At 37.2% G+C, this 21,564-nt stretch overlaps 1 protein-coding gene and 4 non-coding genes across 5 annotated transcripts; 2 read left to right on the top strand and 3 right to left on the bottom strand.

Moving 5' to 3' along the window:
• Positions 1-698: 698 nt before the first annotated feature.
• LOC133842206 (patched domain-containing protein 3) lies at positions 699-20,756 on the bottom strand. Its single transcript, XM_062275214.1, has 10 exons — positions 20,364-20,756; positions 10,101-10,231; positions 9,867-10,012; positions 6,309-6,523; positions 6,064-6,245; positions 5,821-6,000; positions 5,595-5,758; positions 5,191-5,529; positions 3,552-3,865; positions 699-3,019 (listed from the first exon to the last, which is right to left on the bottom strand). Exons 2-10 carry the CDS (start codon positions 10,229-10,231, stop codon positions 1,103-1,105), a joined length of 3,588 nt encoding a protein of 1,195 aa, XP_062131198.1. The 5' UTR covers positions 20,364-20,756; the 3' UTR covers positions 699-1,102.
• On the bottom strand, positions 7,750-7,821 carry Trnae-cuc (transfer RNA glutamic acid (anticodon CUC)). Its single transcript has one exon. It is a non-coding gene; the product is annotated as a tRNA-Glu (tRNA).
• On the top strand, positions 9,223-9,294 carry Trnae-uuc (transfer RNA glutamic acid (anticodon UUC)). The gene has a single exon. It is a non-coding gene; the product is annotated as a tRNA-Glu (tRNA).
• Trnan-guu (transfer RNA asparagine (anticodon GUU)) lies at positions 10,928-11,001 on the bottom strand. Its single transcript has one exon. It is a non-coding gene; the product is annotated as a tRNA-Asn (tRNA).
• On the top strand, positions 11,131-11,204 carry Trnan-guu (transfer RNA asparagine (anticodon GUU)). The gene has a single exon. It is a non-coding gene; the product is annotated as a tRNA-Asn (tRNA).
• Positions 20,757-21,564: the final 808 nt, after the last annotated feature.

The following is a 21,564-nucleotide window of genomic DNA, read 5'->3' as shown; positions in this document are numbered from 1 at the left end:
CAAAATATCATCGAATGGACCGCATCGAAAGGTCGCACAGTTACAGTTACAGCTAAATTTAATTTAAATAAACACTGATTAAAGTCTGACTGAAATTGATATGAACTAACAGTGAAAACTTAAGTTAAGTGTTATGTGACTTGCGTGTGCCTTTTTTTTTCATGAAATGCATACATTGTATTCGAGTTAAAGGCTTCTCGAAAACAGTTTGCTTTATAAATAGGATCAAATATGTGGAATGAATTAGTCAGCATTGAAAAGAGTGGGCAGAATTCGAAATGAAATTAGCTTAAATAGAGCGGTGTATAAACATAATTGAATGGAATATTCGCCAATTGCTGTGTGACTTTAGTTGCCTCAACAAATATATAAAAAATTTCTTAAATGGGGGGAGGGCAAGGCAAAAGTGCAGGCAATTGAGTTAATTGCTGTGTTTACGCCGTGGCGCCAGTTTGCGAAATCATTGTTGAATCAACAACATCAGGGTTGCCAATTTATTGCGATAAAAATGTCAAATTTGAATTTGTTGTATTATATAATTTAAGAAATTACATAAAGAAACCTTTTCCAAATTAACATAATATCACTTTGTGTTTTATAGAATATTAAAAATTTCCGTAGAAGAAACTTTTTCTTTATGCCGAAATTTATACTATAAATCCCAAGATGATGAGAAAGAATGCCTTTTTGGATACACAAAACGTTTCTGAATATATATTTTTTCATAATATAATTTAACTAATTCAAATCTGTCCTCTTTTAATGCTTTAAATTGACAGCACTGAACAACATAAACAAGTTTAAGTCAGACGCAGCCAACTTAACATGCTGCAGCGTTGCCAGATCGCTTAAACTGAACTGAGAGAAGAAACTGTTGGACGGATCCGAAAGCTGTTGTAGGCGACTTGAATGCACTTGAAGAGAAAAAAGAGAATAAGCATAAACACAGCAAATTACGAGTATGATCGCCACGGCAAATAGAAAATGTTTTAAACTATACTTAAGTGTAATCATTGTTGTTTTTCATTTTTCTCTTTTTTTGTTTAGTATTTTGACAGGACAGCTGTCCCGGTTATGTTGATGACTTCAAGTGGTCAGCGAGTTAGTAATCTCCATACTGATAAGTGGGCGGATGATGCGTTGTCGCCTTGCCACCTGACGGCTGATAGAGATTGTGATGCGAGGACGAGCGACGGGCAAAGCTAGCGGCAATTGCGGCAGTCTCTGAGTACGAATGCGCCTGCGAGTGTCGCTGGGCGCTGGGCGAATGTGCTCTCCGGGCACGACGCTCTTCGATGTTCGCCGGCCAGCGTTGATGATAGCGCGTCGAGTCCTCCGACGAACGACGGCGATGATAGCGTTTCGCTGAGCTGTTCGCCAGTGGCCCGGCGCCTGGACTCGACTCGGGCTGCTCGCGATGATGATAGCTGCTGTCGTCGCCGCTGCCCGCCGAGGCACTTATCGCTAGCTGATACTGTCGCCGCATGCGCTCGTCTAAGGACGAGGTGGGCGTCGGTGTGTGCACATCGATGACATCGCCGTGGGAATTGCGACGCGCCCGCTGCATGTCGCGATCGTAGTTGTCGTAGCTCTCATTGCGTCGCTGCTTGCTATTGCGATGCTGCTGCTCGTGGGCATCGAGGCGCTGGCGCCACTCGGCGGCCGACACCTGCTGGCCATAGAGATCGGGCTGGGCCTGAAACTGTGCTCCGTTATTCACATTGCCATTGCCATAGATGTTCTGGTAGCTGGACCGACGCCAGCCATCCTCATAGCGACGTCGCATCTGTGTGGCATCTTCGGGGGACGCTGCGGCATTGGCCGCTAGCTGCTGGCGACGCTGCGAGCGACTCGAGCTGCTCTCCGACGAATCCTCACCAGACGTGCCTAGTCCCTGATCCTTCTCGTCCACACCGTAGGCTTTGTAGGGTGCTCCGAGGAAACCCTTGGAGCCATAGGCATAGGGACCATTCAGACCCATGCTGGGATACTGCATGTAATAGGATTGCGCGAAGGGTTTCTCCATTACGTGGCCCAGCTTCATGTCATCATCTACGCTGTCATCCACTTCCGCATCGGAACCATCGTCACGTCCCGTCCACGTCAGCCACGAGCCGGGACCGAAGAGCGACAGTAACACGGGCAGCAGGAAAAGTCCGTGCATGGCACCAAAGAAGATGACCAGGAAGACCATCTTGAAGAACACCAAGAAGATGTAGCTCTGGGCCAACAGCAGCGCTATGATGCCCAAGATCGTGGAGCTGGAGCCCTGCACAATGGGCAGACCCAGGGAGTGAAGTGCTTCGCGGACTCGCGCCTTAGGACTGCGCTTCTTGGAGGACATGTAAGTGTAGCAAATGTGTGCGGTGAAATCCACCGAGAAGCCAATGCACATGATCAGGTTGATCATCGAAATAGAATCCAGATTGACATCCCACAGTGCCATGTAGCCAGCCACGCCCAGCTCAATGGAAATGACCGAGAAGGCGACCCAAAGTGAACACAGAATGTTGGGTATGAAGATGAACGAAATGATCATCATGATGATGGCACCAATAACCATGGCTTGGAGGGAAACAGGACGCACCAATTCAAACTGATCGAAGAACACAAAGTAGGGATGGAAGATGGAGGCATTCAACGGGGAGTCTTTGCAGATTTTACGCAGATCTCGAACCATTTCCTTCTCGTGATTCGTGTCTGTAATATTGACCGCTTGAATGAGGAATCTCGAGGCGATAATCTGTGTCTCGTCCTCATTTAGACGCACGTCCAGTGAGAAAGGATTGCCAGGGAAGAGCCAATGCTCCTTGACTGCTTCGATGAAAGAGGGCTCATCATCGATGGTTATGTTCAGATAGTCATTGTTGCGATCCATGAACGAGAGGAAGGAACGTAGCCAGGATTCGGTATACAGTGATGAGGTGACATACGAAGTGTGCTCCAATGTTCTGGTCAAGTTCTCCATTTGCTCCTGCACCCAGGGATCCGAGTAGTTGTGTGGACTCGAAATGATAACCTGTCAAGAGATTTATAGCGTTATTAGGAACGTTTTTTTCTTGGTTTTGAGAGAACTTTTCTATCTTGAAAAGAATTTAAGAATTTCAATCCAAAAAGTTATTGAAATAAAATTAAAATTTTCAAATATTTTTCTATTAAAAAGAAACAAATTCAAGATTTTTATTTATTTTCAAATATTTTTCTATTAAAAAGAAACAAATTCAAGATTTTTATTCTTGTTTTTATCCCCTTTCAAAAGCAAAACAATTTAATACTCTTACTTTGAAAATTTTATGTATTCAAATATCAAAATAATCACATCAAAATAAGAAAGAATTAGGAATTTTGGATCTTGATATAAGAATTTCTTCTGGATTTAATTTCTACTTTTTTAGTATGACTTTTTTTAAATAAGAATACAGTCTTGCATTTCAAAAACATTTAACCTTGATTTTAAAGATTCCTGATGTAGAATTTTGATATCGATCTTTAAAATTTTAACGATTTAATACGATTCAATATTAATTTTTTGTTCTTAGTAGTCAACTCACCTGCATTCTATAAGGAAACTCGCGATAATAGTCATCTTCACGATCGAAAAACTCCACCGAATAGGAGTCCTCGCGTGACAGTTTGCGACGCTCCAATCCCTCCTTGATCTGTGTGACGCCATAGCAAGCACCAGCCAGATAGGTTGCAAAGGCCAGAATGATCAAGATCTTGCACCATTTGTTGTTAATCACAGCAGCGAGTTTGTCTTTGAAGAAGGCCATGAACATGTGATCCTTATTATCGATGGGATTATCCGGATCGTTGTGATCAATGCCGCCAGCCATGATCGCCTTGTAGAGGAAGTTGCGTTTCTCTGCAATGAGTTGTTGCAAAAATTCACACATATCAATATAATAATAGTATAGTAGTGAGTATGTTAGTCCAGTTGCCAATGACCCCAATTCTTGGGTTGGCTATCGCCGTTCATCAGCGTCTCTCTCTCTCTCTCTCTCTCTCTCTCTCTCTCTCTGTCTTTCTCGACTAGTCTAGTTTTTGTTTCGTTTGCCTCATGATCAAGTTCATGTTGCAGCTGCTGGTCACAGCGCGTCTAAGTGAATTAAAAATACTAATACTTGAACTAACTAATAAGCTTGTCTCGTAAGCCGGTTGTTCTGGCCAGACAACTGCCACAAAGTGGACCTTGTCATAAACTGTGCAAAAAGCATAGCCAAAGTGAGCCAATCCAACGGCCAACGACCAAAGTTTAAACCATGTTTCGTCATCAATAAAGCGCACTCAATCGTTGAAAATTGCTTCATTTTATGCTTGACAAAAGACAAAAGAGCCAACTAGTTAAACAATAGTGGTCATCCACCTTCTTTAAGAGTGATTGACAGGTACACCGTTTTAAAGGTTCTTCAGTTAATTGGTTAAATCATTTTACAGACTTTGAATTATTTATTTTAATTACAAAGTGGGCTCTAAAAACAGATTTAAGCTAATTTGTTAAACTAACAAGCGAAGATTTATTGAGTATATCCGCTACTTTTAGGGTAGAAGGGTATTATAACTTTCTGCCTATAGGAAAAATACGTAACAGGCAGAAATAGATCGTAAAAAGTATATATATTCTTGATATAATACGGGTCTTAGCTGTTTCGGCTAATAATTTGGTATATTTGTTTACTTTACGGTATACTTTGAGAGAAGTATACATACATATATACAAAATAATGTGGTATATTAATTCGGTATACTTGAAAATGGGAAGCGGGTATCTCACAGTCGACTGTATCTTTCTTACTTGTTTTTACCTAATTTTCTTTACAAAAGGTAATAAAAATGTATTTGATTTTATTTACAACTTCTAAAAAAAAAGCTGAAGCTGTGGGAAAAAATTGTTGAATATTAGTACTGTCAACTTCGGGCATAATTTAATGAGCAATTCTAAAAAATTGTTGTTTTTTTTTATTAAACTGTATCTGAGTAATATGAAGACTATACGAAACATTCATTGAGCTTTAACATATTAGTAAATTTTTTAATTGTTAGATTTTATTTGTCTAAATGGTGAAGCATATATATTTTATATAAATTATTCAATTTCATTTTATTTGAAAGCAAGAAAAGTGGATTTTTAAACTAGGCAAAAACTCTGACTAAATTTTAATAAGTAATAGAATTAAATTTCTCACTCACCTTTAATAGCCACAGACATGGGCTTGACTTTGCAACCGAAGATGGCGTGGAGATTCTTGCGTTCCCTGTAGCCCGAGATGGCCATGCAGGCGGCGAAGAAAGTGATGTGCCAAATGAACGTGAAGCAGACGGCAAACACTGAGTAGGTGCAGAAGATTTTCACCGAACGGAACGGACTGATGATGCCAATCAAAAAGGATATGAAATCTGTGACCGATGTGATGGTGATTGAAACAGCAGCCTCCGACATCATGTGAGCCATGCGCTCATGAACTGGCATCTTGGCGGGAGTTCGACGCCAACCAGCTAACATGACAAACGTATCATCGATGCCAATGCCTAGTTGAAGAGAAAGATACCAAAGATTAAGTAAAGTTCAACTACGAAAGCAGCAAATGTCTTACCAATCATGAGAAAAGGTGCAGCCAGATTGATGCCAATGAACTCAATGCCACAATACATGGCCAAGCCGAAGGCAGCCAGTGTGGCCATAATGGCCGAAATATTGCCCATTAGACCCAGCCAAGGTTTCGAGCGGACCGCATCACCCATCATGCAGGTTATGATGCTAATGAGATCAATAATAATTATAATTGCTGTTTAAATGTTTCATGGATCTTTGCCACTTACCTGAACAGACCCATTAACAGAAAAGTGGAACTGAAATAGGGCACAACTGTTTTCGTATTCTTCTCCAGCTCATGATCGAGAGTGCGAGAGGCAAAGTATGAAACCGAAATGTGCTTAAACATGCCTGAGTTCTCAGCCTTGCCCACAACCCGAAGGAAGGTTTCTTCCCATTCAGCGCCCCTAAGGAAGAAAGTTCACACATTAAAAACTTTTCAAACTTGTTCATAAGCTCTTTCCACTTACTTGGCATCTTGTCGTTTATTATCGGCTGTGACAAAGTAGACCAACTGTATGGCCGGCACACTTATGATATAGTTATCCTCGGTTAGTTTTGTTCCTCCAAAGAACACAGGAAAAGCGTGAGCATCCCACGTCACGGGATTAAACATAATGGGAAATGTGAGATTCAGCTGACCGGATTCGATCTAAAAGATTTTAAAAAGTAATTTAATTCAGCTGTAATTGAAGTTGAAGTCTGCCTTGCTTACATCATCCATGAGTGCATCCAGGTTGAGAATGTCATTCTCGAAGCATTCGTTCTCCCAGCGTGCACAGTTGTCCTTGTAGGTGAATGTATCGCCATCGAATGTGGTCGTCGCATTCTGTATGAGATTGTCCAATTGCCGCAGTTCCATAAAGATCTCGCGTCGCAGCATATTGTCATCGCCATCTTTGGGTATGACAATGACTCGACCAAAGCGACCTGCAGTTGACAGAAGAATTGAATCGATTAGAGTTATGTTTCGATACGGTTAACTTCCTACTGCCGCCTCGAGGCACATGCGTGAAGGTTGCCCCAATCGAGTCAAGGTAACAGTACATTGAACGTTTATTTTTATGTTTTCGATTTCTTTGTCAATTCGATAGATATTTAAACTTTCATTAAATAATTTGTTTATGAAATTATGAAATGCATAAACGAGTTTATTGTCCAGTGACTTAGTGACTAAGTCTTCAACTTGTATTTGTCGCAATTTTAATCAAAAGCTGACCCTATTTGGTGCCAGTGTGCACTAGCTAGGCCTCCTCCTTGAGTGCCAAGCCAGCAAGCAGCGCCTTCATTGTATGTGGCGACGTGACAATAATTCGAATGAGTTTCATTTAAGTTGCTGCTATTTTATATTTTATTACTTATTTCGTGTGTGCGCCGTTTAGTTCGCCGTATAATTCACTTCCACTTTGATATTGTACAAATCGTTTGTGTGTTTAATGCGCCATAACAAATGCAGCTCCATCCAACTTGCGTCAGTGTTTGCCACATACCAGACCCACTGTACATACATTTTTTTGATATGCGTACAAATATATCTACGTACATTGGATACCAATTGATTATAAGAAATGTTTGGCTGATCATCTGGACAGAACGTGCCAGTCCACACGTTGCCTTGGCATTTTGTGAATGAACTTGTAAAGGCCGACCAGAGTTTTGACATAAGAATACTTTGCACGTTGTCGCGATAATAGATACAAATGAAGACACTTGAGATACATTTCAAGTGATTTCTGATAATCAAGCAAAGTGCTGCTGATAATATTACACTTCAAATGCAGAAATGCTTTTGGCAGCTGCTTATCAATTTAATTGGTTTCAGTTTGCTGTTCATAAATTTCGATTATCAAAGTGTGATGTGAATTTAAATGGCATTATAAGTGCGCAAATTTTGATGGACTGAAGGCGGCTTGGACAAAAAGAATTCTTTGTCAATCAAAAAATATTCTTTAAGACAATCAATCAATATTGAAAATTACATTGTCTACCCATTTGCGTTCTACCATAGTACAGACGATGAACATAATCAATATGCTAGCCATCTCTGGTCAAACTCAAAAATAAATCAGCATAACTAAGATCAATTAATTTTCCTAAATTCATATAACTTCAAAAAAAAGTTAAAAATAAACAAAAAAGTATTCCACAAATTGTGCTTCCCATACCGGGAATTGAACCCGGGCCTTCCGGGTGAGAGCCGGATATCCTAACCACTAGACAATATGGGATGTATTTGACAGCAGCGACAAAGTGATAGTTGAATAGCATGCAACGAGACTCCTTAACGTTTTGCAATTTATTTAATACATTTATTATATTGTATTCGCACAAAAAAAAAATAGTTTATTTTATGGCCCCAATCAATTTATATAACATCCAAGGCGATAAAAAAAAAGCAGAAAAAAAAATGAAGCAACAATTTCTTGCGCTACATACTACAAAAATGTATCAGAGTCCGTTTGGACGGGGTGAAAGTTGCATTAGAGGTTTGTTTGCCACACAACACACATCACATGCAACAAAGCGGGCGCGGACAGACGTTGCGGTTTTTTGGTTTGAAAAGCATTTGAAATCGCCTCCGTGTCTGGGAATAAAGTGCAAGCGAAGCGAAGCGCAGTCAACTGGTCGTAACCGACTAAATGCGGTCTAGATAATGCCCATATACAGTTAGTTAAAATGCACCACAAATTGCTTATTGTGTGCAGCAAGAAGACAACGCCATTGCCATTCGACTTGTTCGACTTGTTCATCTTCAGCATTAGCGATTGTCAAAACAAAGTTCAATGATGCTGCCACAACAAAACACACACACGCACATCTTAAGCGCACTTATATCATAAATCAAGCTCGAATGTTGAATGAATAAATGAGTGGTTAGATGAGTGTGGTTGGGTGAGCTGAAACTCTAGAAAAAAGCAACCAGCTCTTTGATCATCTAAGCAGTTAAGTTAAGGCCTCGATGCACATTCGCACATCGAGTGCAGCAGCACCGTTCAGAATGAGGCCAGCAAATTTCATTTCGCAAGAATCATTTGTTAATTTGCGCATATCTCTCAATGCATACATAGTTGTGTGCTTGTTTTCTTCTTCTTCTTCTTATTTTTTATGGTCCAGCTTAAAAATTTGTGTGGTAAATTCAGTAAGTTGTTCAACTTGACTGTGCTCATTATTTTTGATGATTTTTTACGAGTTTGCTGCGGTTACTTTTAATCGTTTCGTTTCGTTTCGAACACTCAACTGTGCATAGTGCGCACGTTTTTTAATTTTGTGCAACATTTATTTTTATTTTTTGCTACGTGCCATTATTTAATTATTTTCGCAAAAAACAAAACTTTTACCAATTCCAAACACTTACTACATAATATTTCTCCATTTGTGTGTAAGAGTTTCATGTGGGCGCGTACTTTTTTGTTGCTAAAATATTGCGATTTTTATGGGTCAATAATTTTTAATTTTGCACTAACAATAAATTTTCACGCTTACTGCAGTCTTAACACGAATGGTTCGACTATTTATAATCAACTAAAAATAATTTCCAGTTATCTATTTTTGTCTACAATCTTAAACTAGTTTTGCTCGATTAGCAGCTGTGTCTAATATTTGAATATTTTGCTAATAGAATCACCGCCTCCCATATGGTCTAGTGGCTAGGATATCTGGCTTTCACCCAGAAGGCCCGGGTTCGATTCCCGGTATGGGAAGTAATTTTTTTAATTTATTAAAATATATTTTTTCGTTTTTTTTTCTGAATTTTAAACAATTTTCATGTAATTTGATCAATATGTGTTGCCATAGTTTTTGTTTTATATGTCACAATATCATAAAGCAATTTAGTGTTATTTGTAAGGCATTGTTGCTGCCTCTCGCTAATAAACCATTAAACAGAGTTAATAGCGTGTAAAGATATATACGCTACTCAGTTCAAGACCTCAATAATAAATGATGCCCACTTTCATCTCCCCGTTGCATATTTTAAGGTAGTCTTGAACTCAAAGTCAGCGCGGAAAAATGTTTAAATCAGAGGTAATTTTGTAATGGGTTTTTTGTTTTTTGTTGTTTTGCTTCTCCTAGCGATACCTAGATATATTTCGGCGAACTGACGTTGCGACGTCACGGATGCGGCGAGTTGCAAAATATTTTGCAATTTTTAATTGGATGACTAAAGGGGTGTCGTCGAGCCATTTCACTTGCCCAATGCTAGCAGTTATTATTGCCATAAACATATTTGTATATTTGTTTGTGTTTGTCGCTTTTGCTGACGTTGTTGACTTACCGGGCCTCGTAATGCGTCCCACATTGAAGCGATGCGTATAATTCACCTTAAAATATTGCTCAACAACAGCACGCTCGGCCTTTCCCTCGCCATTAATGGGCGAAAATAGATATTCAGGATCGATTTGATATTTTAATTGTTGATAGCTGCAAAAGATAATTTAACAAAAATGAGGCCAAATATTCGCATTTAATATGCATATTCAAAGACATCATTTCATAATCATCAACTTACCCCGTCATACACAACAAAGTTATCATCACAGGTATAATGACAAAATAGCCCGGATGTTTGGCGATGCAAATGCCGAGATGGTAGAATGATTTATTTAGTGTCTTATCGACACAAGATATGCCGCAAGTCATCTGCAAAAACATAAAGAATACACCAGATATTATTATAAAGTACACTAAATAAAAAAACTAATGGAAACCGTTCTTAATTAACAGAGTAATTGACGAACAAACAACTAATCATAAGATCTAAAAACATTAAATCTGTGCTGCTTTAAACTGCGTGCATGTCGAATTCACATGTGAGCTGTCTAGTGAAGGTGAAAGACATAAGGCAAAGGTAGATTGGTGCTATTATTATTATAGGCAATAAGTACTCGTCGACAATTGCCTACATCTATAGTATGAGGTTTCGTGTCTGTTTGGCTTTGTTCATCGACACCTTCAACTTCAACTTAACACACGCACACATTTTCAGCCTCCGCTGTCTCAACGCTCAACACTCAGCATTAGAGCTGTTTTCTGAATGTTGTTTTGTCTGAATGAATTTGAGAAACAAAAATGCCCTTGTTCAACTAACAAAACCCAGCAATAAAATAAATAACGACGAAAATATAAGCTAATGTGCACTATTAGCATGATTATAGAAGTCAAGTACGGCGGTAATAATAAAAGCATGCGTATTTATCATTCGGTGCTATTAGCTAAACACACAAAATGTTGTAGACATGTATGGACAGGTAATTATTCTATTTAAATAAAATAAATAATTATTACAATTTATTTTTATACGAAAATAAAAACTATCAACAACAAAAAAGCTGTTGCCGCCCCCGGGTGGACTCGAACCACCAACCTTTCGGTTAACAGCCGAACGCGCTAACCGATTGCGCCACGGAGGCTGTTGGTGTCTTCGTGTCAAATTTCATTTTCGTACTGAGGGTGCCAAGTTCATGTTAGAATTTTGATTTTTTGTTTTGTCCTATTTCGTTCTTAGTTTCATCAAGGTTATAATTCTCGAGACAAACATGGCCTCCGTGGCGCAATCGGTTAGCGCGTTCGGCTGTTAACCGAAAGGTTGGTGGTTCGAGTCCACCCGGGGGCGGCAATAACTTTTTGCAACATTAAATTTTAGAAAATTTAACTTTTTATTAACAGTTTCATCAACTAGCTAGGCACATTAATTTTCAAAGAATTTTAAATAGTTAGCTAGGCACGTGTGTAAGTACAAATGTACGTGTATGAAATATAGCCTGAAGTAATTGTCATCATAATTTTAGATAATTGGTGTACTTTAACTAATTTAGAACGCATTAAGACTTCTCTTAAGAGCATGTACTGTGTGAAATATTAAGAAGTTCAAAATAACAATTTTGTCTTTCGGATAAAGCTTTGTGCGAATTTCTTTTGTATTTACTTAAAGCTCTAAAGCATCACCTTTTTCTGATTTAAACACATAGGAAACCTAAACGTACATACGTGATACATGAATATTATTCTTACTAAGACTTATTTGTAGATGCGCCATTTGTTTAAGCAATTATTCATGCCAAACACAGAATTTGGCATAGGCATTCGGCATTATGAATTTGTTAAACAAAATGCTTTTATGTACTCTACATGAATAGAACATTAGCATTATAATTGCACAAGACTGAGGCTAATGACAAAAAATGAAAACGAAATAACAATAAGAAGGAAGACATAAACAACAACAATACACTAAGTGACTGAGTGTCTGCTAAATTACAGAATGTACATTGAATGGACAATGTGGGCATCAAGCTGTTAACCGTCTGCTATAATCATCACGTTTGTCACTTGTATCGATATTTTTGTAATTTCAAAACTAAGTTTACTAAACTTTGTTTTCACTAGAATTAGAAGATGTAAAAGCTTTTGCGATTAATACACAAAGGGCAACGTTCTTCGGTTAATTATTAAAGTATAAATTCACCTCTGGCTACTTAAGAGTAGCTGTTAAAGTTCAGTGGCCTGTTAACAGCTATTATTCCTGGCACGATGTCATATTTCATTTCATATTTATTTTTGTAAGAATTACATTATAATATACAATTAAATAAAGCTTTAATTGTAATTAAGACTGGGTGCAGCTTAATTTGTATATTTTTATTGTTTGTACAGTCTTCTCTAAAATATTGGTACAAAAAGTGTTTATCTTAACGCAATAGCTAAGTCCTAGGCTGATGAAATGCAAAACCAGCTACTAAAAAGTTGTGAAGTCAGCTGAAGGCAGCTGCCTAATTCAAAACTGCTGAGTGTATCGGCATCTGTTAAAAATGTTTAACAATGATTAAGCTGTAAAATGTATTGACGCTCGCGTTTTGTTTGCTTTTGGTCTTGGCATTTGCATGCTAAACGCCAAATAGACGTTAATTTAATGAGTTTACAGTATATCGAGCATAAGCATCTGTATCATTATTTTACATGCGGGCAACTTTCCATTTTTTTTCCTGGGGTTCAACGACAACTGACACTGCACTTTTACCAAATTGTAACACACAAAAAAAAACCAAAATTACAACATGAACGTCCATAGTCCACAGAGAAGGCTTTTGGAAGTCGCTTCAGTCAAGGTTACGGCTCAACTCTGGATCTTTGATGTTGTTGTTTTGTTTTTATATTTGGTAGCGAGACATTTTGTTGGCATAACGGTTCATTATGTCAAAGTGATTTAATGAACAAGCCATTCGCCCCAACACCAACAGGAGTATTGTGGCAACAAAGTTGCCAACAGTTGAGTTGAGTCCACATTGTTTTGCTGTTGTCGAGTGTTCAGTGTTGTGAGTGTTGAGTCTGCCCGGCAATATTCATATGTTTGTGTTAAAAAGGCCAAATGAGTTTTTTTTTTTTGTATTTTTTATCTGCATAAACTCGTCTACTCTCAGTTCAGAGCAGGGCCAAACACCTCAAGTCCAAGTTGTCACTTTTGTGGCATAATGCAAACATTCGGAGAATCGAGCGGTAAAGAGTTATGCAAATAAGAGGCACGGACTGACAGTTACTTCACCAATTTGTAGAGGCTTTATCTAGTTACTAGTTTGTAGAATTTGACAGCGTGAAATAATTATTTGAATGCAGTTGCACCGAACAGCATGAAGTTGTTCCCAATCTCACAAAGCATACTTGATAAATAGCTGTGTCTACATGACTAAGCCCAATTTTCCACCTCTCTGTCGTCACATCTATTATTAATTTATTAGTCCACATTCTATCCATAATATATGTGTGTTTACAAAGAAGATTTAGACTGACGTCTATTGAAATTAGGGAACAAATGTCTTAATAAATGCACGAAACGTTCACTTCTTAATACCCGCTACGCATGATATATGTGTGTATGTAACAGGCAGAAGGAGTAATCTCCGACCCAATAAATTATAAATATATAGTAATATCGACATTAAGTATATCGATATAGTCCTTGGTATTTTTTCCAGTACACAGCCGAGACGTCATGTGCGTATGTACATTGAAAATGTAATAGTATATCGATATACCAAATATATTCTTCGGAATATTTTAGTATTTTTCTAGTATATTTCTTTGGTATCATTAAAAAATGATTGAAAATTGTTATACCCGCTGCCCATATGTATATTTAAAATGTAATCGATATACCAAATGTAACATTTAGTATTTTAGTACTACTTCGGTATATGCATTTGGTATTACTTAAAAATAATACCGAATTGTATTGGTTTTATTAAAAATGGGTAGTGGGTATCTCACAGTTGAGTACACTCGACTGCAGCTTTCTTACTTGTTATTATTTTAATGCTGTATTAAATGCTGTTAACATTTCTCAAGTCATAAAAACCGTCTTAAAACTATTAATGCATCAATCTAAAAAGCTTTGACGAGATTTTAAGTCAAGAGACGGCACACTCTTCGATCTGTCATTGCAGATTTTTCTCTTTCTCATAATTTATCATAGAGTTTCTCTCTGTCTGCTTTAATTATGCTTATCATTTCTTCATTTGAGTGCACTCAAATTTTGATCATGGAACTTTCACTCATGACTTTTGCACATTTCTATTGCACTTCTCAGAACGGAAAGCAAAAAAAGTTGTTAACGTCTTCCAAATCCCACACCACTAAAAATAGCTATCTGAAACTTGTATTATTATGTAAAAATACATTTCGTTTTTACAACATATGTATAAAACAAGCTGGTTACCCTCCCCCCTACTGAGGAGCATCAAAGTTCATTAATGAACCTTACAATTGTGGCGCAAGCCGCAGACGCAGCTTCAAATTTGGTTTTCATAATCAGCCGGCAAATGACATTAGATGTCCAAATAACAGACTTTTTAGGTTGTTTCAGTTTGCTGCCTGTGACTAAGGCGATTTGTTAGCTTATGAAATTGTAACCAAAATAAATACAATTTATGTTTTCCATTTGCAGCGATCACACGTTCGCATCAAAAGCAAAGCAAAGTGAACCGAATCAACACCTTGAGAATTTCCCGCACTTCTCCTTAGCATGATTGCGTGCCAAGAAAACTAACAAATCGAAATATTTAACAAATTATATACATATACTCGCATTTAAATATTGAGACCATCAACAGTGACTGCTGCATAAAATCTGGGTCTTCTCTCATTTGGTTAACTGGGTCAAAAGACAGCTGTGACAGCTCGGATTAATGGCAAATTCTTCTATAAAAACATTTCTAAGCCGATGCCAAATGCAAATTACAAACAAATTTACGCACATTTTTCAGAAACACATTAGAAATTCTATATAAAACAAAAAAAACAAAAATGAAATATAGCTGAGAAAGTTGCCGTCTGCCCAAAAAGAGTTTGTCGCTTAAGTCTTTTGTTTTGCTGTTGCTTTTTGGTCAACGCCGTAGCAATTTAGCATTATATTGTTATGACTGAATATGTGAATGTGTGTGTGTGTCATATTATTATGATTGTTGTTGTTACTTTTGCCTTTCCTGCTATTTGTTGTCTTTCATATGCATATTGATTTCTATGAAAGAATGTCTCAAATTTTTTGCCACACCAAGCGTTTATTTTGGGCAACAAATCAAATGGCAGATAATCAGATTATACCCTGAAGTAATGAGCAGAAATATAAACATTCAGCAATATTTCAAAGCTTCACTAAAGTATAAGTTAATTGTAAATTTTGCAGAGTATTATTTGGTGTATCTCTGTTCTCGCTTTTTCATATCTTTTTCGTTGCTGTTTTTTGGGTCACTGCAGATCACATTCGGACACAACTCAACTTGAGTGTTTTTGCTAATTTTGAGTTTCTTGTTAACTGTTCAAGTGTACAACACACATTCAGATTTCATTTCTGGCAATCCAATGAATTGAAATACGATGCTACTTTTCACTTTTACTTCTAGTAATAATTTTGCATTCGCACCTAAAGCTCTGGCTTATAAAGCAGCTTGAGCAACATTCAGACAGCATAATATAAACATGTCTGAATGCTTGTTTAAGTTGTATTAAACAGCATATCCAGTTAAGTCTGGACTTTACCAGCACTTGCATACAGGTTGTTTCAGCTGCTGCTGCTGGGACTTTCTGCAAATTGTTTTTCATCATCAATCTGTTGTCGTATTGCATGGATTGCATAATCCTCGGCATTTTGCACGCCTTTATTTTGTATGCGCAGCCTCGTTTTCTTTTTTTCTTTTGCTTCTTGATCAATTTATTTTTATATAAGTAATTTATTAATATACACAAAAGCAACGAAATGCGGCGCGAGCAAATTGATTGCATCGCCGAAACCACAAATACCGAATTCAACAAGTTTTTCTTTTGCCAAATCATAAAATCAACAACTTTCACTTTTTTGTGTGTGTGTTTGTGTGTGGCCCGAAGACAAACTGACGCACAAAGCATAAATACCAAGAAATTACGAAAATTTATATTAATTAATATTTAAATATATTTTTTTGCACAAACGAAAAATTCATTTCGAAAAACAAAATCATCATAAACCACCAAGAAAAAAACAAGACATGGAAAAAAATACTAACAACTCTTTGCCATTTGCCTTGTGGGTGGCTTTAAATTTGGGTCAAGTCATTGAAGTAGAACACGAGCAATCATTTTATTGACCTTAGCGTTTGGGGGCGTGGCCTGTCTCAAAAGACAAAAACAGAAAATAAATTTTGTTTTAATTTTTGTATTATTGTGATTGGTGATTTGTGATTGTCAACCCCGCAAAGCGGATTTTCTGTTTTGTTTTTTTGGCAAAAGACAAACAGACAGAAAGACAGGCAAACAACCTTTGCGTATTTCTTACAATTGTTGCCACACATTTGTTCGCAATGAATTTTAATTAGTTTGCTTCGAGGTTGATGACGCATTAACATTGAGCAGCACTTAAAACAACAATCGATCATCGTTTATCGTTTATCGTTAGCCGGCACTTGTTTGGGGTTCTGTCCTTAAAAATAACCAAAACACAAAACAAAAAAAAAACTAAACAAAAATACCGAAATCACTTTCTACTTTTTCTGCGACTTCAAACTTCAAGTGTGGCTGCAACTGGGTCACACACACTAGTTTATACACATTCGGTCACACACACACACACACATGCACACACACTGCGGTAGTTCGCTGTTTGTAAATGCTTTCAATTTGAATTTAGCTTTTATCTGTTCGATTTTTGATTTGTTTTTTTTTGTTTCGTTGACTTTGCATTAATTAGCAATTTACGAGCTCGTTTTAAAAACGGTTTTATAAGACGCATTTTTTCCCTCTTTCCTTCCCCTTTGTCTGCTTCTTCTTCTTGTATTTGCATTCGATTTCAGGTCTTTTGTGCGCTTTGGGTCAGTGGAACAGTGGTCGATGTTGATGTTGATGTTGATCTGATTAGATGATTAAAGGCTATTTAACAGTCGCTTTAGCTTTGTGCTTCAGAAGAAACGCAAACATTTCCGGTAATTGCATTGCTGATAGTTTATCAAAATAATTACTTTACCTAAATAATTTGGCAGCTTTTGAGGCATTGCTTGAGTTTTAGCGTTTGGCTTCAATAAAGTTGTAGCGCTTAAACTGAATGATGCATTAATTGTTGTCAATATAAATTCAAATGGTTTTTGCTTGCTAAGGAAGTCAGCTAACAGAAAAGGGAAAAGTAATTACCAGAGAACAAGCGTTATCTGGCATTTTCTTTTTGTACAGTTGTGTTCAATGCTTCTTTGATCTTAGCAGGTAGTCGAAATTCCTATTTAATTGCTTTGATCTTTGATTTCCAACCCTGTTGATGTACATAGATGCATTTTCCAGATTTTTCTTTTGAAAACATCCTCAAGCAGGTAAAACTACTGCAAACTGGTTTCAGCTGAGAAAATGCTTGGAATGCTGAAGATTCACTTTTACTAGAAGGCATCCCCAAAGTCACGATAATCAATTAACAACTTTCGGCACGCGACTTTTAAGCGTTCAAATAATTTGCTAAACTTAACAAATTGCCATAGAAGTTAACAACACAGCAAAGTGTCGAACAAATAGCAACAAATACTGTTTGCTTAAGCTATTAACACGAAAGCCGCAAATTAGTCGCGTCCAGTTTCAATTTCAGCTTCAGTTCCAGTTCCAATTCCAATTCCAGATGGGGAGACTAAAGTAAATGACACTTTGTGCAATGACAAAAGTGTCTTCAAGGTGTTCGCATCCCTCAAGTGTCTGTGGCAAGTGTGTTGCCAAGTGCTGCATGATATGCAATTTGAATGGAAAAGTGGCCATGCTTCATGTTCCAGAAAATCTTTATAGCCATAAAGCAGAGTTCGCTCTGAAGTGCCGTTAACTCTCAGTTATTATACCACAACAAAAAAGTATTCAATACAACACACATGCTTGCACGAGTATGTGTGTGTGTGTGTGAGTGTGCTTTATACCTCAGCATTGCACTTTCTTTTTTTCTACAACATTTCTCGGCGGTTTCTTGCCTTGCCTTGCCTTCAACTTGGCTTTCGGTTTGCTTTATTTCTTTCTTTCTTTTTGCTTTTTAGCATTCGCCTGGTACGTAAACATATACAATACGTGCCTCTCCCTCTCTCTCTCTCTCTCTCTCACTCTATCAGTCGCTGTCTCGCTTTTTCTATTGGTCTGTCAATTGGAAGATTTATTAAGTCGATGCTGCTGAAATGACTGAAATGCCTGGAAAACGCCGTCATAATTGCTCATTTTCAACGGAAAGTGAACTTAAAAGAGTAAAAGTCATGTGATAAGTCTAATTAGCATTAGCTCCACATGTCCAAAGAAAGTGCAAGTTGCTTGCCACTGTGCTGCTGTGTCTAGCGATAGTGATAGTTTGTGGTGCCACCCAGATGAAGATTAATATGCTTGACATACCACTAAAAGCAGACATAAGCTAAATAATTACAGCTGCTGCTCACAGAAAAAGTCTTAAGTGAAGCCAAAGAAATTTGTAAAAAAAAACCCAACAATATTTAAATATTTATTTGGTGTTCTATTGAAAGTTTTTTTTTTAATAACAATCTATAAGTTTTTTATTTTAAAAAATTATCAAAAACATTCATATTTTAAATTCACCATAAATTCCAAAGTCTACAAGAAATTTAAAAAAAAAATTTATTTAAATTTTGTATTTTAATTTACAGACGACGACAGACACATATAACAATGATTATTTTAAAGTTAATATTTGAATATAATAATAATCTAATTATATTGCAAATTTTGTAATATTTTTCAAGAAGATTTTCAGGAAATATTTATATGACAAGATCAGAATATAATAAATAGGTATTTACTGTAAAATGTTCTTTTTTAGCATATTATCATAAAATAGTCACCTTAAATTCATAATTTCGAATTACTTATCTATCCAAATGCTCTCCTGTAATTCACATTGACTTTCAGCACAACTGTACTTGTTTAATTACATTAAACGTTAACTAAATGTACGCGTGGCCTTTCTCATTTCGATTTCAAAATTGCTTTCGGCCTTGAACATAATTGGTTACCCCAAAAACTGAGAAAAAAAAAATTGATTTAAAAACTTGACCCAATCGAACCGGTTTCGGCAATTTCACTTGAACTTTCATTAACTTTGACTAAACTTGCAACTCCTTTTTGTCGGTTATGTCTTCATCATGTGAAGATGGGAAGGGGACATTCAGACTGGGGGGTGTCACAAACGTTTTCACATTACATAGTCGAATAAGCAAACCGGATCACAATGAATGATTTTTTTGTCGAGCAAAACTTTTGCCATATGTGTGTGTGAGTGTGTGTGCGTATGTGTGTGTGTGTGTGCAGTTAATGACGTCCATTGGTGTGGACCGATAACTGATTGGGTTTTGGGTTTGGGGTCGATTTGCTTTTTGGACTTTATGTAATCATTGCGGGTCGTATGTTCAAAATGCAAACTTATGAAAAATGTTGATGTGTTTGCCTATTGGCCAATGTTTGCTATTGATATTTGGACTTGTTGCCGCTGCTGCTTGTATCGTTATTATTATTGTTGCATTTGTGTCAAAACTTTTTCCGCTTCATTTTTAATGCCAATTTGTTTCAGCTTTGAGTCTCAGGTGTTGGCTTTGGCTTTGGCAATATTCAAACATCAGTCTGTCTGTCTGTCTCTGTGCGTAATTGGATCTCTGCTCCAGTTTGATTGCATTCATTTAACTGTCAAACTATTTTGAGTCGCCAGTGAAACGAGCTGAAAGAGTTGCCTTTGCTCCACTTGCACGACAATTTAAAGTATTTCTGTTTTTAATTAAACTAGTTTCAGCTTCAGTTACTCATTTGACTGCAAACACATTTAATTATTTGCCAAGGTGCAAGTTTTTTTTTTTTACTTATTTCACAGCAAATCTTAGAGTGATGAGCACCAAAAATGCAATCAACAAATTAGCAATAATTGCTCTCTAAATTGTGCATAAAATTATTGTAAATTACTCAAGACTCGAGCTAATGTCTACAGTTCTATGAAATATTATACATAGTAATTTGTACATGCAATAAAAATTAAATATGACTGGCTTTGGCTTTACAGCAGTTTAAGGGAAGTAGTTTGGCTAAAAAAAGAGTTAAGCCAAAAGTGCTTAATGAACTCTAATTTGACTCTTGACTTTAAGTAATTTGACGTAATTTTCTTAATTTTCTCTCATACGCATTTTCCGACCTATACAATGTGTTGCGCCAACAAATTCCGATTCGTAGTAAACAATTTCACCCCTAAATGGGAGACACCCTCAATGAAGGATTATTGCGCATTTGAAAATTGTGCGAAACTTACCTTGATAGTGTTGCGGAATTCGTTCGTTTAATATCCAAAATTAAATATATATTCAATGATTATATTTTTTTTTTTCAGAAAAAAAAAATTTAAAGTTTTTCGTTTGCAAAATTTGCTATCAGCCTTTAATTCTCTCTGATCAAATTTGAATTGCACTTAATTCGTATGATATATTTTTATTATCTATGCGATGGAAACTATATTCCTTATAAAAGCACACCACGCACACGCGCTGCCTTGACCGTCATTTTAAACAGATGTATGTTATATATAGAAATATGTATTTCCTTTTCGCACTTAAAATAACCGTTAAAAAAAGGCGGACTCGTAATCGAAACACTCGACGTTGACGGAGCGATTGTTGCGACCGTTGGCTTTGAGACCGTCTCGCGGACTAACTGAACGCAGCCGATGTTTTGTGCCTCAGCCTTTTACAACCTCAGCCTCTGTCGCAGTCGCAGCCGCGGCCGCAGTCTCCGTCTCAGCAAATACGCATTGAATTTTGAGCGCTCTCTCGCTCTCCCGCTCTCCACAACTTTAACATGTGCTCGCTGTTGAGGTATTGCTCTCTTTGCCGCTCAATGCGCTCACCTGTTGCACCAATGCTTTCTCTCTCATTCTGCCACTCCGAAGTTCGCTCTCTTCTTGGCTTCTCAGCTGTTGCATTTGCGCACCGGTTTGCGCCGGTTTACAATTTTTTGGGAAATATCATTTTCCTATACCTGTTTTTCATCCACAGGTGATCTTGCTTCTGTTATTGTTGCTCGAGTCGAGTCTGAAGGTCGCAGTTTCGCTCATTAATCGCCACTTCGCCACTTTCTTCAGCGGCAAAATGCTGCGCTTGCGCTCTCTTCCAGATTAACGGTGTCATGTGGGAATTTATATGTGTGCGTCTGTGTGTGTGTGAGTGCTATATGAATATATCTGTGTTTACCTTTCTGAGAGTTTCAAGCGAAATTGGGTCCAAGTGACCATAAATAATTATTGTATGCAGTTCTCTGGAATGAACCAGCACACCTCTCTCTATAGGGAATACCACCTGAGCATTCCTTGTATGCAAATAATCCTTTACTTGATAATATATTCAAATCGAGTTTTGTTTACGGTCATAAAATAGGACACTGCATTTTAAGTGGAACGATTTCAAGTTTACAATACTTATATACATATATCTTATATTATATTCATATAATGTAAGTGT

This window comes from Drosophila sulfurigaster, chromosome 3 (genome assembly GCF_023558435.1).
Source record: "Drosophila sulfurigaster albostrigata strain 15112-1811.04 chromosome 3, ASM2355843v2, whole genome shotgun sequence".
NCBI lineage: Eukaryota > Metazoa > Arthropoda > Insecta > Diptera > Drosophilidae > Drosophila > Drosophila sulfurigaster.
Note: the sequence above shows the minus strand (reverse complement) of the source record. Positions and strands in the feature narration are given on the sequence as shown.